At 44.7% G+C, this 16,714-nt stretch overlaps 1 protein-coding gene across 1 annotated transcript in view; it reads right to left on the bottom strand.

Moving 5' to 3' along the window:
• Positions 1 to 11,652, bottom strand: part of pcdh12 (protocadherin 12) — a 21,231-nt gene extending 9,579 nt beyond the window's left edge. Inside the window, exons 1-2 of the mRNA XM_034883395.1 lie at positions 8,318 to 11,652; positions 3,406 to 3,497 (exon numbers count right to left, since the gene is read on the bottom strand). Of these exons, the coding sequence (XP_034739286.1) occupies positions 3,406 to 3,497; positions 8,318 to 11,188 (2,963 nt within the window). The 5' untranslated portion in view covers positions 11,189 to 11,652. The remainder of the gene's footprint in view (positions 1 to 3,405; positions 3,498 to 8,317) is intronic.
• Positions 11,653 to 16,714: the final 5,062 nt, after the last annotated feature.

Below are 16,714 nucleotides of genomic sequence, written 5' to 3'. Positions count from 1 at the left end.
CACACACACACACACACACACACACACACACACACACACACACACACACACACACACACACACACACACAGACACAGGAGGTGCCAGGCAGATAAAGGTGAGCTCACAGACGAGTTAATCACTCTGAAGCAAACACACGACCTCGGCTCATTACGGCATCGTAGATTAAGATCTTATCTGACTGGGATGGGATCTCTCCCCTTGTTTTCTGTTACTTCAGGACTTTGTGATGGATGGATGTTAAATATCGTGCTAGTATTCACCCCAAAAAACTAATCATTGGGACATAAATAACAGCCTGGCAGAATCTCTTCAATGTCTTTAAAACTAGACAACGTTTCAAAATCCCGACAAATGACGCCTCCAAAATGTGTATGACTGTTTTGGCGATTAGCAAATTACCTCACGCATACAGTAAGGTGTGTGTGTGTGTGTGTGTGTGTGTGTGTGTGTGTGTGTGTGTGTGTGTGTGTGCGTGTGTGTGTGTGTGTGGAAGGGAGTGTCCAGTGTGTATTGAGGTGATGTCAGATCTAATCTCATTGCCACATTGACGCTGAGCGTCCTGTCAGAGACTCTGAATCACTCAGATGGAGCTGCTGAAACCCGCCTACACACACGAACACACACACACACCCAGAATCACACACACACACACACACACACACACACACACACACAGACAGACAGACAGACAGACGCACACACATACACACACTTTGTTGTCACTTATTCCAATGGTTTAGTCCCTTTTTACGAGATTTTTGTAGTTTTTTCTGTTTGTTTTTTGCTTTTAACGTTTTTGTCACTTGTCACACACACTAACACACACACACACACACACACACAGACACACACACACACTCAGCACTCAGGGGTTATGAGACACTCTTCCTGTGGCATTGAGTTTTTGACGCTGCGTCCTGTTTGTCTCTAGCTGTTGGTTGCAGCTGGAGAGTTGGACAGAAAGACGACGGAAGACATTTATCAGCCACAACTTTTGTCTTTCACCACACAGACGAAAAAGCAAACGTCCACGCTGAAAGCCTCAAAACAACTTCCTAATCTATTAACAAACATTGTATCTCAATTTCCACCAGCTGAGATAACGTATATGTTTAGGGAATACATCAGTCTCTACTAGCACACTATTAAACATGGAAGTGGGGTTAGTTTTATATCATAAGGTTGTAATTCATGTTAAAAATCCACTATGGAAACAACATAAGTGTCATATCCAGAATAATGTTCTGAGTCAGGAATACATGTGTATCTCAGGAAATTGGGTAAGCCCGTTGATTTTCAGGTAGAACAAATGTATCTTGTACCATTTTTCTTATTGTAAAAATTTGAAATTTGGTCAATTTGACCCGAATACCATACAAGGGTTAAAACCCTGATCCCTGTAATTAGTACTGCAGACTTAAACACCCGTTTCCTGGGTGAAAGTCTTGTCCTTTACTGGTAACTTCTTCCGGGACACAAACCTTATTATTTGGGCAAATCTTATTATTTGGGGCATTTTAAGGCCGTTCATTGACAGGACAGCTGAAGAGATGAAAGAGGGCCGCAGGTTCGGAGTCAAACCTGCAGCCTGCTCTACCAACTGAGCTACCCGGGCGCCCCAAACCCGCTTCATCCACCTGACCTCCTTCCTACGGGGTTCTTTCGCAGTGTTCATCGGCAGTTGTTGTGGTGTTCAGGGGCGTAGCACCGGCTTTCTCCATGAGCCCCCCTCCCCACACCCACAGCTATTCATTCTAGCATCTTTTTGGGCCCTACTCACATGAGGGTCCTGGGTACTGAGACCCTTTTGTCCCCCCAGTCCAATGCACCTGGTGGTTCTGAGAGTAATAAACACGTGGAATACACATAAATCACAGTGCTTTACTTAGTCATGGCTATAAGTACGGGTGGTTTAAGAGAACACCCTGGTTGGTTAAACTGTGATATCCTAAAGTTAGCAGGTTTGACTGATTTACTGTCCTGGATTTGGAAAAAAACAAAAATCTGTGAATTGTTAAAATAGGTGGCATTCCCCTTTAATATGTGTCTGTCCTGCTATCAGCGGCAGCCTCGTTTGATCAGAGAGCGCGGCGGTGATCACAGCCTGAAACCTGCAGCCAGCTGGCTCTAAAACAGACCTCTGCTGATGAAGAGAGGGATGGAAAAGAGGAGAGAATCAACTTTGAGATTTCTTCAGTCTGTTTTGATGTCGAGCTGCAAGCGGAGTTTCAAAGTCAGCAGAAAGAGGCAGTGGTTGTGTTGATATTAACATTATCATCTATCAAAGAAAGCTTTTATATAGACCTTAGTGGTCCCTAATACTGTATCTGAAGTCTCTTTTATATAGACCTTAGTGGTCCCTTATACTGTATCTGAAGTCGTTTTTATACAGACCTTAGTGGTCCCTAATACTGTATCTGAAGTCGTTTTTATATAGACCTTAGTGGTCCCTAATACTGTATCTGAAGTCTCTTTATATAGACCTTAGTGGTCCCCTAATACTGTATCTGAAGTCTCTTTTATATAGACCTTAGTGGTCCCTAATACTGTATCTGAAGTCTCTTTATATAGACCTTAGTGGTCCCTAATACTGTATCTGAAGCCTCTTTTATATAGACCTTAGTGGTCCCTAATACTGGATCTGAAGCCTCTTTATAGACCTTAGTGGTCCCAAATACTGTACCTATCTGAAGTCTCTTTTATTAATAATATATATAATAATAATAATATATATTGAAGGCTGGGGGTGTGGCCTTGACCAACTGCTACTTTGCTTGTTTAAGAGCCATGATGTCTCTCTCTCATGGGTGGGCCAAATTCTCTAGATGGCCAAAGCAGAGAAAGGGGAGGTAAACTTTCCCCTTATGACCTCATAAGGGGAAGACTCCAAATCGGTCCATCTGAGCTTTCATTTTCTCAAAAGCAGAGCAGGATACCCAGGGCTCGGTCTACACCTATCACCATTTCTAACCACTGGGGGACCACAGGCAGGCTGGGGGGGGGGGGGGGGGGGGGGGGGGGGGGGGGGGGGGGGGGGGACTCATTAGTGTTAAAAAAAACACTCAGAAAGTAAAATGCATGCCATGGGACCTTTAAAAAGAACTGACTGTTATCAGTATGTCAACATCTCAAATTAAAAAAGCAGTCTTTCTGCAGTCTATATACATTTTGTACACATGGTTGCAACCTGGCATAACTTTCCACAAAATATGATAACTTTATTTAAAACAGACAGACATATGCCCCCCCCCCCCCTTCATTTTCATCATGCACTGGGGGAGCTTTTTGGTTTGGCTTTGTTGTGGCTTTGCTGTGTCTACGCACCAGAGGAGGAGGAGTATAGAAGATGGAGGAGGATGGAGTGATATATGGAGGATGGGGAGGAAGAGGGATCACACTGACCTGCCGTTGCGGTGCGAGTATTTATTCCCCCTGAAGTTGGGCCTCGGCTGCAGCTGACCCTGCCGGAGGAGAGAGAGGAGCTGGGAGATCTGCTGCAGGGGGGGGGGGAGGGAGGAGGGGGGGGGGTTAGAATACTCCATTAGTGAACCATGTGGTCTGACACTGGGCCTTCAAGTGGCAATGTCATAAGTTTTATTTATTTTTTTAAAGATGTGAACTCGCTGCACAACAACCTACAATTGGCGAGCACAGACGCGCACAAAAACACACAAAATACACACACACACACACAGACATAGGGCATGGCACTATCTTTGTGGGGACCCATTATTGATATAATGCATTCCCTAGCCCCTTACCCTAAACTTAACCATCAAACCTAAAGTCCTAACCTTAACCCTCACCCTAACCTTAACCTAATCCTAACCCTCATCCTAAAACCAAGTCTTAACCCTCAAACACCCCTTTAAAGTTATGGGGTCCAGCATTTTGCCCCACAAAGCTGTCAGGACCCCACAAGTATAATGTATTCACAGTTTTTGTAGTATAGTCTTGAATTAAAAAGTTTAGGGATTTGAAAAGGTTGATTTGGATGATATTAGCCAGTGATATACTTCGATCCGATTTGATAAAATCGCACCACATGGCCAACCCTCTCCTGAGTCCCTGGTGGTTTTGACTGGGTCCACCTGGACCAGTGAGTGGTCTCTGTGTTGGTTTAGCTGGTTGAACCGCGACGCTCAGGTAGAAAGAGAACAAACATTTTACTTTCATTTTTTTTTGTCGTACACGGTGAGAACCGAGCGGCTGAGTCCGTCTCACTGCTCGGAGCTTTCTGCTGACAGCTCTGTTATGCAGCGGATACACTCTGCACACCAGGAAGGAAACACACACACACACACACACACACACACACACACAGCGCTCGCAAGCTAATATATGGCTTTGTTTTAGCCATGACATTTGTGTGTTTATACACGTACATGCTGCTGAAGTGAAAGGAAATGGCCTCTACGTAAAAGCCTATTCTTCTCTGGCTGGTTTCCTTCTAGGTGTGTGTGTGTGTGTGTGTGTGTGTGTGTGTGTGTGTGTGTGTGTGTGTGTGTGTGTGTGTGTGTGTGTGTGTGTGTGTGTGTGTGTGACAAAAAGCAACAAAAACGTTGGCAGAAGTGACAAAAACATTAAAGCGAAAAACAAACAGAAAAAGCTACAAAAATATCGTAAAATATGACTTAAAAGTTGGAATAAGTGACAACAATGTGTGTGTGTGTGTGTGTGTGTGTGTGTGTGTGTGTGTGTGTGTGTCAAAAAACGGCAGAAGTGACAAAAATGTTAAAGCAAAAAACAACAGAAAAAGCAAAAAACATCTCATAAAAAGGGACTTATAACATTGGAATAAGTGACAACAAAGTGTGTGTGTGTGTGTGTGTCTGTGTGTGTGTGTGTGTGTTGTGAGGGGGAGGTGAACAATAATATATATAGTAGGTCTAGGGTCTAGTGGGTGTAGGTCTAGGGTCTAGTGGGTGTAGGTCTAGGGTCTAGTGGGTGTAGGTCTAGGGTCTAGGTGTGAACCAGCGTGACGTCTCTACAGTTCAGCCGGGTTGAAGCCGTTGATTCTGACGCCAAGATGACGTTCACTGCTAAAGTCACCACGACTCTGGTCGTTAAGTTGTACTTGAATGTTTTCAGATAAACTTATATTATTGAGTAGTGTGAATCATGGGAAGTACATTTTTATTATGTAGTTGGACCGCCAGGGCGCTCACCTTCCTCTCTCTCTGTGAGTCCAAATCGCTCCGCTGTACGGGAAATGGCGGCAAACTTGAAAATATCAAGTTTTGAAGAAAGTATGGATCGTGGCCTGCTTGGTTCTTTCGGGGAATGATTATAAAGATTTATGTTTACGTTTAACCGGTTCCTTTCCACAGAGCCGCAATTGCTCCGTCGGGGCCTCAGCGCCGCCCGAGACATTTGGGATCATAGGCGCCGATATATGCTTTTCTCATTTTTAAAACAAGTGTTTCCATTTTAGAACCTTAGGAAAATGATAACACAAACCCACGCCCATTGACTCGACAGTAAAGCCGTGATCGGGCTGTCTTTCAACTTGTGGCAGCGCCACTTCTCACAGATACAGATAGGATTGGAGATTCAGAGTTGAACTGACACGTAACAGCAATCCACTTCGTGGGAAAATAAGACTCAAAGGAGCAGGGGACTGACAGCGACGTAACCAGAGACGCTGCACTTAGCGCCATCTGCAATTTTTAATGTTAAAAGAATCTAGCCTACTGGCAGTCTGGCACACACGGGTGCTCAGTACTCTCAGTATTGGCGCCTATGATTGTGATTGGTTTAAAGAAATGCAGACATTGGGTGCCCAGATAGCTCAGTTGGTAGGGCAGGCGCCCGGCACTGTTTCCGGCACACTAGAGACCAGGTCGCCTCACTAGGTCGGTCTCACAGGCCCCTTATCCCAGTTCCCCCATGCAAAAACAACTTTGGTCAGAAATCTTTTTTTTTTTATACATATACCAAGATTTGGAATGATATTCCACATTCACATCAGAACACTATCATCCATCACATATTTCCAAAAGGCCCACACAGCTCCTTCTTAACAGTTACACTTGCATACACTCATTAATTAGCTCATGTATTGTCCAAGCCTTGTTTACGTGGTCCGTATTTGTCGAGCCCAGCTGATGTCTTGTGTAAATGTCTTTGTCCTTATGTAACTGTGTTGTTGTCTTAGTTGTCTAAATTTATCTTTCCCTTTCGATGTCTTGTATTAATGTCTGTAACCATGTTTTATGTTTCTGCAGAACAGGATCCTGCTGAAAACCAGTTTTTAAACTGAGTCAGGCACGTTTTTACATTGTAATGTAATGTTGCTTTTTCTAACTTTCCTGTATAATAAATATGAATGAATGATTATATAGAGGTTTACTCCTTGATGCATTGGGCCAGGGTTAAATTCTGGCCTGCAGCCCTTTGCTGCATGCCATTCGCCCCCTCTCTCTCCACGTTCATGTCTCTCATGCGTTTTTTCTCTCCTATCCTACAATGCATCTGTGGCGTCGTCAGACCTTACTCCACAGCGCTGTGGAGACAGTCCTGGCAATGCGTGATGAGCGATTTTACATTACATACTCTAAGAAATAAATCCGTAAAATAACAGAAACAGTACTCGCAGCTCATAACCCGGACTTTCTACCGAGCTTAAAAAACTGAATTTTTCCCGTAAATAACTGTGTCAATGGTAAAAAAAAAACATAACACTTTCTGTTATATTGTAAATTAACAGAAATATACATGTGAATCACGTACAAGGGACAATTTACTGTCATACAACTGTTAATTTACAGATTTTTTCTCAGAGTGCATGTGAAGCAGAGCTCGCACCAGGCTAACCAGGCTTAAACCTCTGCCACCCAACACAAGGAAACCACAAATTGATTAAACAAGACCAAGTTTTGGAAATCGGTTGTGTTTGCAGTCCCGCTCTGAAGGTTAAATCTGTGCACACACACACACACACACACACACACACAGTATCTGTGCTTGGAGGATCCAGCTCTGCACGCTGAGCTGCTGCTTTCAGCCTGATCTGTTTTTCTTTTCTCAGCTCAGTAAAAGTGATTTTTTGGGTCATTTGTAAGTGACAGAGCAGCGTGTCAGAGCGGTGTTGGTTTACACTACAAACACATCACAGCTTACTTTAGCCGGCCTCACTCTCCACAGACCCCACCCCCCCTATCCCTCAGAGCATGAAGGATTTCTCCTCCTCCTCTCTCTTCCCTCCTGGTTTTAATATGAATCTGATATGTGATATTCAGTAAAAAAAAAAAGGACTGTCAGAGTTCTCAAGCGGGGAGTTTCTCAAGCGGGGGTTACTGTCTGTGACACATGAGCACCTGAATAAACTCACAGTTTTTGGGCTTCATAGTCATCCATCAGATAGTTATACCCCCCTCACACGCACCTCCACCAGACTCCAGCCTTCAGGCTGTCTGAGTAAGCCTTCAAACAGGAGGCTGAAAAAGCTGAAAGGCTGCTGGGTAAATGTAATGGAGTTAGATTGGGTATATGGGAGGGTGGGGGGGGGGACTCATAGTCTCTAATGGACTTCACTTCAGATTAATCTCAAAGCCCGCAGGGGGAGACTTAATTACACTAACATTAACTGTAAGCACATGTGGAAATAAATGTGATCACACGTTTTAGAATGGAAGTAAATGGCATTTAAATGAGAGCCAGCAGCAGCACATTAGCCTTAATGTTTAAAATATAGTGCCGAATGTAAATAAGAAGACATTAAAGAAAGCATCACGCAGATTAGGTTAAATCATTAATGCAATGTAAATAGATCAACTTGCAGTGAAGTTATTTTGTCTTGAAAACAACTTCAGAACTTGTAATCATGAGTTTTAGCCTTGTGACATAAAATTTGATAAAACAAGATTATTTAACTCAATGACATCCACATAAGAACTAAAAAACAGAGACAAACTATTACAGTCAACGTAATGGTACTAGAGGTGCAAAGATTGAATGATTAATTTAGTAAAGTTGTCAACTATTAAATTAATTGGTTACTATTTTGATAAATCGAATGAATTAAAAAATCTTTCATTCCAGCTTCTTAAATGTGAATGTTATAGTTTCTTCTCTCCTCTGTGACACTAAATTGAGTATCTTTGAGTTGTAGACTAAACAAGACATTTGTGGACATCATCTTGGGCTTTGGGAAACACTGATCCACATTTTTCACTATTTTCTGACATTTTATGGACCAAAAAAGTAATGATTTATCGAGAAAATAATCAATTGTTGCATCTCTAAATTGTACCATGGAATATGAGTCAATGTTCCTGTGATTGTTGGAAAAAAGTAAGATAACGCTACCCACCTGCACTTCTGGGGAAGCCGAGGAAAGCTCAATGGAGTCTCCAAACGCAGCCATGGACAGTCGTACCAGGTTTCGAAGCATCTGCCGATGTTCGGCATCGGGCCCCCCTCGTCCCTCCGATGTCCTCGGCCTCCTGAGGGTCGCCTGTGATGCTGAACTCAGCGGCTCCGCCTCCTCCCTTTCAACGGGGGTCTGGCGCTTCAAGGTGCTCGAACGGGAAACCGAAGACGATGAGGATGACGGGTTCCTGGCTTTCCGTAGAGTCCGATAAGAAGTAGCGGGCGTCAGTGGTAAAGTGCCATCAAGTTCGATGTTTGCAGGTTTCCTAAGTGTTCTGCAGTGGTGGGTGGCGGGTTGAGTGGCATCCACTTCTTGGTAGCCTTGGGAATGGAAGCTCGTGTTCATGACTGATGCCGCCAAGGTATACTGCCTCTCAGATTGTTGATCGTCTGACAGCATTGGAGGCGGTGCGAGTGGCTGGGCTTCACTGTCATCCTCGGCAGTCTCCTCTTTTCGGCCTCTGATGACAGGAATTAGCTGGATGTCAGACTTCCTGATATTCTTCTGTGGCCGCCGCGGGTGGCTGGTGTAGGTTGACTCGGCTTGTCTGCAGTTGTAAGCCCGGCTGTCTCGTTTCTCTGGGCGGCAGAACGTTGTCACCAAAGCAATGGCAAACAGAAGCAGTAGGCAGGTGCCACCCAGGCAGATCGCCATCATCATTGTGAAGCTGAGCTGTCCGCGGTTACCTGGTGACGAGTTCTTTAGATGGTCCTTGAGATTAATGAAAGTCACCTCCAGAGTGGACTTGGTGGTCAGGCTGGGACTGCCCATGTCAGACACAGCAATGTTCATCTTAAAGGTTTTCCCAATTAGCTCAGTAGCATTGGTGGTGTTCACAAACAGCTGGCCTGTAGCCCGATCCAACCAGAATAGACCAAAAGGGTTTCCGTCGGTGATGTGGTAGCTGAGTTGTCCGTTAAGCCCAGAGTCTGGGTCTTCAGCCTGTATGGTGGATGCAAGGAATCCAACAAGTCCCTCTCCGACTGAGTGATTGATTGGTAAAGGTGTGAATCCCTCTTCAATGTCATTTCCCAGCTCAGTCACAATCTCCCCCTTGTCTGTATTGACAGGCACACTTAGAAAAGCCACGCCCTTTCTGGGTTTTGGCTCCTTGATGACTGGGTAGTTGTCGTTGACATCCTGGACGTCGATTTGCACAGAAGCCGTGCTGGTGAGAGGCGGATGACCCTGATCAATGGCCTCCACCATGAAAGAGTAGGTGTGGGATTCCTCATAGTCTAGAGGACGCTGGACGCTTATGACACCACTGGTAGGGTGGATGGAGAAAGACAGGGGGTTAGATTCCACTTCATTAGGGTTGCGTATGAAGTAGGAAACTCTTCCGCTGAACTCCAGGTCAACATCATGGGCTTCAACTTTGAGAGCGTGGTAGCCTGCCATGTTGTTCTCCCTGAAGGAGGCCTTGTACAGAGAGGTGGAGAACACAGGGGCGTTGTCATTCTCATCCAGAACGTGGACAGGCAGGTGTTTAACACAAGACAGTGGCGGATCTCCATAATCCTGGGCGAGGACCGTGATGTTATACTGCATCACCTTTTCTCGATCCAGGCTGCCATTGGTAACAATCATGTAATTGTCACCGTGGATTCGTTTAAGGCGAAAAGGGCCAGATCCTTGTTGAATTTGCGCTCTCACTTTGCCATTGCCTCCTGAATCAGCATCAGAGACCATCACCAGAGCAAGGAAGGTGTCCTCTAGTGCTCCTTCCAGCACAGTTGCCATAGGTGAGTTGGGTGGAGTCCAGGTCATGTGAATCCTCGGTGCATTGTCGTTTACATCCCTAAGCTTGACGTGTAGTTTGCAGTGCGTGGCGATCGCATTGGGCCCACGATCACGGGCCTGTATGATGACTTCATAAGAGGTCTGGGCCTCGTAGTCCAGAGGTGCTTTGATACTCACAGCTCCAGATTGTGGATTGACATAGAAGAGCTTATGAACCTCTGGACGTGCGTGCTTACTAAGCGAATACTCCACTTCCCCGTTGGCACCCTGGTCTGGGTCAGTGGCTTTGAGGTTGATAATGGTTGCCCCACGGGCCGTATCCTCAAATAGCTCCACAGTGGGTGTGCTGTCCTCAAACATGGGGCTGTTATCATTTGAGTCCTGAATATTAACACGGACTAATGTGCTCCCGGACCTGGGGGGGTTTCCTTTATCCCATGCCACTAGGGTTAAGTCAAATGTGGCCTGAACCTCCCTGTCCAGTTCTTTGATCACAACCAGCTCTGCCTGTTTGGTCCCACCTGGTGCGACTGTCACATCCAGAGCAAAGTGTTGGTTGACGGACAGCGAGTAGGTCTGGAGGCCATTCGGTCCTGCGTCCGGATCGATGGCCCGTTCCAAAGGGATACGCATCCTGAGGCCAGCAGTCTCTGAGATCTCCACTTCCTGCAGGGCGCTGGGGAAGCTGGGGCTGTGGTCATTCAGGTCCATCACCTCCACTCGAACCCGCAGGCAGTTCATAGCACCAATTTTCCTGTAAAGGACACTGAAGGCCACTTCACACAGATCCGAGCCACTGCACAGCTCCTCCCTGTCCAGCCGGCCCTGGGTGGACACAACCCCATCTCGAGTGCTGACGGAGAAGGGAAGGGCTTTCCCGTGCTCCACCACCTGGAAATCCTCCAGAGGACCACCTTCGTCCCTTTGCCGGAGGTCGTCAACCAGACGGCCAACCCGGGTTCCCGTCGGCTGTTCCTCCCAAACACGGTACTGGATGGTTATCGATGATGGCTCGGAGGAGCGAGCGTCAGAGCAAAGACTCAGAACCAGAAGCAGAGCCAGCAGCATAATGATGTGAAGTAATAATCTCTCTCTAGTGGCTAAACTTCATTTAACATTGCTAAAATTCACTATGAGAAAAAAACTATATTTCATTTGAATTTGAAATTGTTTAAATACTGTTTTATTTAAATAGAAGTGAAAAGATATCTTGTTTATCTATAACAAACATTACATAAGCTGATAATCAAATTCATTTTTTTCTAAAAAAAGAACTATAGTTTCTTCTCACAAAACAATAAAAAAACACAACTCAACCAGTAAAGAAAACTTTTGGTTGTATACCTAGAAAAAACATAAACCTCCAGCCTGGTCAGGGAAACCTATAATTAAGAAATCATCCTGTTTCTGTTTATCCACTACCAGCCACTCTCTGCCTGCTGTTGTTACTCACTCATACAGCTGCTGGCGTCCAACCTCTCACTTCATCCTCCTCAACTCAGGAAAGTTTTGCTCCAACTGAGAAAGTCTGGATGTGGGCTTTCCACAGGCTAGCGGAACCCGGGCCAATCCGAAGGGAGGAGGAGGGTCATATGCAAATGTACCGAGGCTCAACACAAAGGAAAGCCCTCCTGCCCTGAGGAAACTCACCACAACTCTGGAGTGCTTTTAAAGAAACATGACACCACCTCTCCGTAACTTAAAGCTTTTCTCCCCCATTCAGTCCGCCTAAACTTATCACAACCTGGCCCTTAAATCATTTGGAAAATGTGTGTTAACTCCCGGTGGGACTTAAGTCCACAGCAGGATTTATATTTGTACTCCATTGCAAAGATGTATGATCTGTGCTTTTGGCAGTAAAAGCACCAAGCAGATAGGAAGAAACACCATCATTATGACTACAGACAGACAGTTTCAGAGCTGTCAGTCATCAGTTACACTCAGCTTTGCATTGAATTTTCTGTGAAAGCAGACAAGAGTATAAAGAGTTAATTATCATTGTGTATCTAAATCCAAAGACGGCATGTGTCGTAACTTAAGGACATCCAACACAATGACAGCTTTGCTCTTTTTTGAACAAACACTGTTTGTCTGTATGTCCTTAAACAAGATGATATGATGGCTTTTTACGCAGGGAAAACAATCGTTGAGGATTCAACCAGCTATGAAGTGAATGCTCAAAATTCAGAAGTCTGTCCTTATATGACAAAACACATTCCAGCGTCTTCTTCTTGTTAACCTAAAATATAATTATGAAGCGTTGATCTCCAACCACAGGCCACAGAGGTCAAAACATTTCCAGAAAATCATGTCGGGATCTCATTTCAGTCATCCCCTTGCAGTTTAAGTCATAACTGATGGGGAAGCCATGCAGAGTTATATGCACTCTATAAGCAGCTGATGCATTTTATGTGTTAAAGATTAGCTCAAAATGGACAGTTTAGGGCACAAAGTGTCATGTAAATATTTCCATTGCATCTTCTTTTCATGCAGCTTTAGTAGAGAGTAGAGAGAACTGTGTGATATTATACTGAGCTTTCGTACACAATGCAGACTGTGAGAGATAATTAATTTAAGAACAATCAACTGATGTTTTAAAAGGCAAACTGATGCTTTTTCTTTAAGACGTGGAGTTTACAATTAAGCTTGAGTTTTGGAGACATCAAAGCAGAGGTTTGAAACCATGAGCAAGTACTAATCTTTTTTTTGTCTTCTCTGTTTCAGCGATTAATCCTTGGTTGGATCAGAATCCTTCAGACATCGAGTTAAATCCATTTAAACCAGTTAGAGCTCAACAGCTGCAGATCCACTGCTGAATATCTGACAGCATGCACAGCTCTGCTTTCTCATGTTTTCCCCAGAATATCCTGCAGGCTGAGAGACAATCAGGCCGAGGAGGGTTCAATCATATCCCTTTCCTCACGGCTCCGGGGGAGGGGGGGCGCTTAAAGCTTAAAGGCATCGGCGCTGTCATCGACCAACGGGAGACTTCCACTGGACGGCGAGATGGACGACTGAAGAGATAACTAAGAAGGGCACGGCACTATTGGCCGAGTTGGGGCTTCACTTCCTAAATATACGCGAGAGACAAAATACACAACTCACTGTAGGGTCATGAAGTCCATTCAAACCAGTGCAGGGTGTTCAGAGGATGAATGGAAGCAATATTTTGGAAAGGAGGGCGTTGAGTTTTTTTTTATAGAGATTATGAAAAGAGACATGACATGAAAGGGGGAGAGAGATGGGGGGATGACACGCAGCAAAGGACCTCAGCACCACTATGCATGTGATAGCATATGAAACCGCCGGCCGCTCACATCATGACCGGAAACATGACGGTTAAGTTTAGCGCTCTTTACAGTTACATTTAGCTGAAAAAAGTAGTCTGAGAATCAGGTAAAGAGCACCATGAGGGGATCCTCTTTCCAGCGGCTGTTGCAGTTGAGTTGAGCCAGCAAAAGGTGATTTTCATGCGGCGACTACAGTTAAGTTTAGGGCAAAAGTCTTGTCCCCTAAACTTCCTCCTGGACGTAAACTAACTCCACTCCCCTGCTTGAAATCCCTGTTTTATCTACCACACCTCCTCCATACGTGGTTCTTCAATGCAGTCCGTGTGGTGCATACAGGGATTATTAAGTGGAATATAAGAATCATACTTGGCCATATGAAGTTACTTATTTCCTAAATCAAACTGGAAATATTTTAAATGACGTTCAACTATTCATGTCGTGTCTGCAGTCGTCTGCACAGGCGAGCCGATCCTCAGGCATCCAGGCAGAGCAGAGGTCAGCCAATCAGATTAGATTATCAGCAAAACAAACACCATCATGTCTGCAGCCAACCAAATGGTGGCTGTGTGTGTGTGTGTGTGTGTGTGTGTGTGTGTGTGTGTGTGTGTGTGAGAGAGAGAGAGAGAGAGAGAGAGAGAGACGGAGAGAGCGAGAGACTTCCCAGCTGGATAAGTTAGAGGAAAAGAATGCTTTTGCAGATGCGGACGCGCGCACACACACACACACACACACACACACAAACACACACACACACACAGGAGCACGTCTGTTTCCAATTAATTCACCACCTGTACATAAGTGTGTGTGGTCAGGACGTGACGTATAGGCCTGTCACAGATTCCTCTGTGTGTGTTAGTTCAAGACTCACGGTTAAAACTCAGTGTTGCATAACTCGTTTTTCATTAATTAACAATTTTGAGATAATATATTTTGGATTTTTTTCATTAGTTGCTGGACATGCATGAGACATTTTCTACAGCAAAAACTAACTGAAAGAAAACCTGGATGAAAAACCTCTGGATGCAAAACATCTGCATGAAAAACATCTGCAACAGCTGTAATGATTTATCATGAATTTGTGATTAAAGGCAAATGTTTTTTCCACAGTGTAACCTGCAAGTTTAGTTCATCCCTTTCTCCTCCACTTAGGCTGATAAGCCGTGAGATAAGATGACAGCCTGTGGGGTTAACACACACACACACACACACACACACACACACACACACGATTTTGGTCCAAACTTGTCCACTGGTTCTAATATAGAAGATGCTTTTACTGATCAAGGTCCCAATAGGGACACTTTCTGTATATCTTTATTATCTGTATTTACTGTATATATTTCCATTAAAAGTATTTACTTTTCAATTTTATTTATGGTCACAGGTAAAAATAACTTATATTATGGTTACCTACTTTTGCTTTATTACTTTAATTACACATTCATTTTACGTCACTTACTTACACCCTAATATTGTTTCTTGTACCATGGCAACCACAATTTATATTCAGTCTACCTTCTGCTCATTGTCTGTTGTTTGCTTGTTTTTTTTGTGTGTTTAATTGTTTGTTTGTTTTGCTTTTATTGTAGAAAATGCTGCTGTAACCAGGGAATTTCCACCCTGTGGGATGAATAAAGTATCATCTAATCTAATCTAAGAAAAACAGGAATCCATTTTAGTTTTTACTGGTTATAACTTATTTTGACAAGACACGGAAACGTGTGAATTACCAAGCAGAAAGACAAGAACTTCTGTATTGGATGATTCTGAAAAACAACACATTCCCACGAACAGGTTTGCATTATATTGCACAAAAACCTATGCAAAAAAATGTGTTTATTCTTCTGAATTACAGCGGCCGGTCATCAGGTGACAACCAGCAACATGACAGTTAAGTTTAGCAGTCTTTTCTGTTAGATTTAGTGTCTGTGAGCCGGGTACAGAGCACCGCGAGGTCCCTGTTGTTAGAGCGGCCGTTGCACTAAAGGTAATCAATGATGTTTCATTGCAGAGTTTGCTCTGGTGCCGCCAGAATATCCACTGAAGGTTCCTCATTTTCGGCTGGATGTCCGTCACCTTCCCCTTTCTTTGTGTGGGCGCTCTAAACTCCGGTGGACTGTGATTACCTGCTCCTCAGATCTCTGCAGGGTAAATTTCTGATTGGACAGACTAGACTAGACTATCTGTATAATAGATAGCTAGACTAGCTGTCCAATCTGCACGACTAAAACAACTTTGGAACTACAACAAAACAAAGTTCCTTCCCGAGGCTAATTTTGCAGCGGCACCATGCAGCGCTTAGCCCAAGGTGACCAGATTCTCAGACAAAACACTTTCAGCTGAGAAGCGTACATATACCTCCAAATCACGTCATGTTTTTATATATGTAAAACTCGGGGGACACTAGACCTAGAGCTGTTCTCAATAGGGGCTGATTGTAAAATACGGCTTTCTAAAACCTCTCTGAGCTCTGAGCAGCGCTGGCTCTTAAGCGACCATCGGCTCCGTTTGGTCTGGGTTTTCTTTCTTTCATTCCAATATCGGGTCTGTCACTCACAGTGAAACCGGGGACATTTCCGGGGACAGATCCAGCCGGGGACAGGTCACCAAAACCGGGGGCTGTCCCCGGAAACCGGGGACGTCTGGTCACCTTAGCTTAGCCCCGCCCAAGACAATTATGATTGGTTTAAAGAAATGCCAATAAACCAGAGCACGTTGTTCTACCACCAGGAAGGCTGTGTGGACTAGCCAGACCTTCTTTCGCATTGCTGTGGAGGAAGGCCTGGCAATGCAAGACTACAGTAAAGGTGGACATGCAGCGATCACCATGAAACTTGTAGTCCCTACGCTCCCCTCCAACACTCTTCTGCACCGTTGTGATCTGTTTCAGCACACGCGTTGGTGCTGCCCGTGACTCACGACCTGCAGAATCATCCACTCCCAGGATCCGGGGCTGATAAACACACCTCCAACAAGACCTCATGGTGAGCGACACCTTTCACCAACCTTCTGTCCTCCGGAGAACAACTTACCGCTATTATGTGAAAAGGTGGCAGCACATTTACAGCTTCACCTGATTGTGTGTGTGTTTGTGTGTGTGTGTGTGTTTGTGTGTAATTATACGTGCCATTAGCCGTGTAGTCAACAGTTAATTCACCTTTTGTTGCTGAAAGCAGCTTGAAACCTGTGTGTGTGTGTGTGTGTGCGCGTGCGTGTGTGCGTGTGTGTGTGTGTGTGCGTGCGTGCGTGTGTGTGTGTGTGTGTGCGTGCGTGCGTGTGTGTGTGTGTGTGTGTGTGTGTGTGT

Source organism: Etheostoma cragini, chromosome 10 (assembly GCF_013103735.1).
Source record: "Etheostoma cragini isolate CJK2018 chromosome 10, CSU_Ecrag_1.0, whole genome shotgun sequence".
NCBI lineage: Eukaryota > Metazoa > Chordata > Actinopteri > Perciformes > Percidae > Etheostoma > Etheostoma cragini.
Note: the sequence above shows the minus strand (reverse complement) of the source record. Positions and strands in the feature narration are given on the sequence as shown.